The 1,114-nt window shown below is 42.7% G+C and overlaps 1 protein-coding gene across 1 annotated transcript; it reads right to left on the bottom strand.

Moving 5' to 3' along the window:
- Positions 1-331: 331 nt before the first annotated feature.
- LOC107081602 (calpain-11-like) lies at positions 332-946 on the bottom strand (the record flags this gene model as incomplete). The annotated part of the gene is made up of 3 exons (XM_015369754.1): positions 702-946; positions 533-602; positions 332-450 (listed from the first exon to the last, which is right to left on the bottom strand). Coding segments are annotated over exons 1-3 (426 nt in total), but the record flags the coding sequence as incomplete, so codon positions are not given.
- Positions 947-1,114: the final 168 nt, after the last annotated feature.

Raw genomic sequence — 1,114 nt, 5'->3', positions numbered from 1 at the left:
CTATGTGTTGCATCAGGTGGATGCTTAGCTGTCCGTATCAGAAACTGACACGCCATCCATGCCTTGAACTTCATACAGCTTGCCTCTATGCCTCAGGGTTGGATGAGAAACTGCTCCATTGAACATAGACTTGATCGGTATATATCTGATGGATGATGAAGGGGAACTCTCTGCCAGTAAAAATGATCGTATTAGAAATCCCCCTTTCCCTATGAAATGTTCATGTTTGAGACTTCAGACAGCTGGTTTCTGTTTTGTCTTTGACTGTAATGGATGTTTTCATTGATGAAGGGTTTGGTAGAGTTGCAACTGTAGTGTTGTTGGTATTTACCCTGAAGTGAAACAGGCCACAGTAGTTTTCCTCAAACCCTTGTTCAACAGGAACAACTTGCATGAGGATTTTATCATGAAAGGTCAGCGCACCGATAGAAGCTAGAAACCAGCAGTTTCCTGTTCAGGATCAGAGATTCAGTTATCTTGATCTCAGATGATACGTAAAAAAAGTTCTATATAAAAATCAGAATGACCTCACCAAGTATTCCTTGACAAAAGTCAAACCTTGAAAACTCACGAACCACGAAGGATGGATTCTGTACTATTTTCTATTAAATAAAAATTAAATGAGAGGTTCAAGTTTAGCCTTAAATGTCACATTAACTCCATTATCTGACCAACATGATTGAACATTTGGAGACACTTACCGCAGGCCTGAGCCAAACCACATGGGCCAGATGAGAGGGGCTCAGGAGACCCTGGCCGATGGACCTCATGTCAGGAGGGAACATGTTGTCAATAAATTTGACTCTTTTGGTGATACAGAACTCCTTCCACTGCTGGTAGTCTTGGCCGAAGAGGAAGCTGGGGTTTGAGATGCTCCCCTGACCATCCTGTTTGTGACGGGCCTCTACAATGTTCAGACACACTCCTGGGGGGGGCATGACTGCAGAGGATCACTGGGAGAAATATAAAGGTGGACACGGTTAACTAATGGTCACCGATTTTTAACATGGTGATTAGCAGTACCTTAAAGGAATAGTACACCCAAAACATGATTAGCCTTCATTTTCTACTCACCCCCATGCTGAACAACACTCTGGAGTACTTTTTTGATATC

The sequence above is a fragment of the Cyprinodon variegatus genome, unplaced genomic scaffold (assembly GCF_000732505.1).
Source record: "Cyprinodon variegatus isolate N-32 unplaced genomic scaffold, C_variegatus-1.0 Scaffold8228, whole genome shotgun sequence".
Classification (NCBI taxonomy): Eukaryota; Metazoa; Chordata; class Actinopteri; order Cyprinodontiformes; family Cyprinodontidae; genus Cyprinodon; species Cyprinodon variegatus.
The sequence above is the reverse complement of the archived record's forward strand: the minus strand, read 5'-3'. Positions and strand labels throughout refer to the sequence as shown.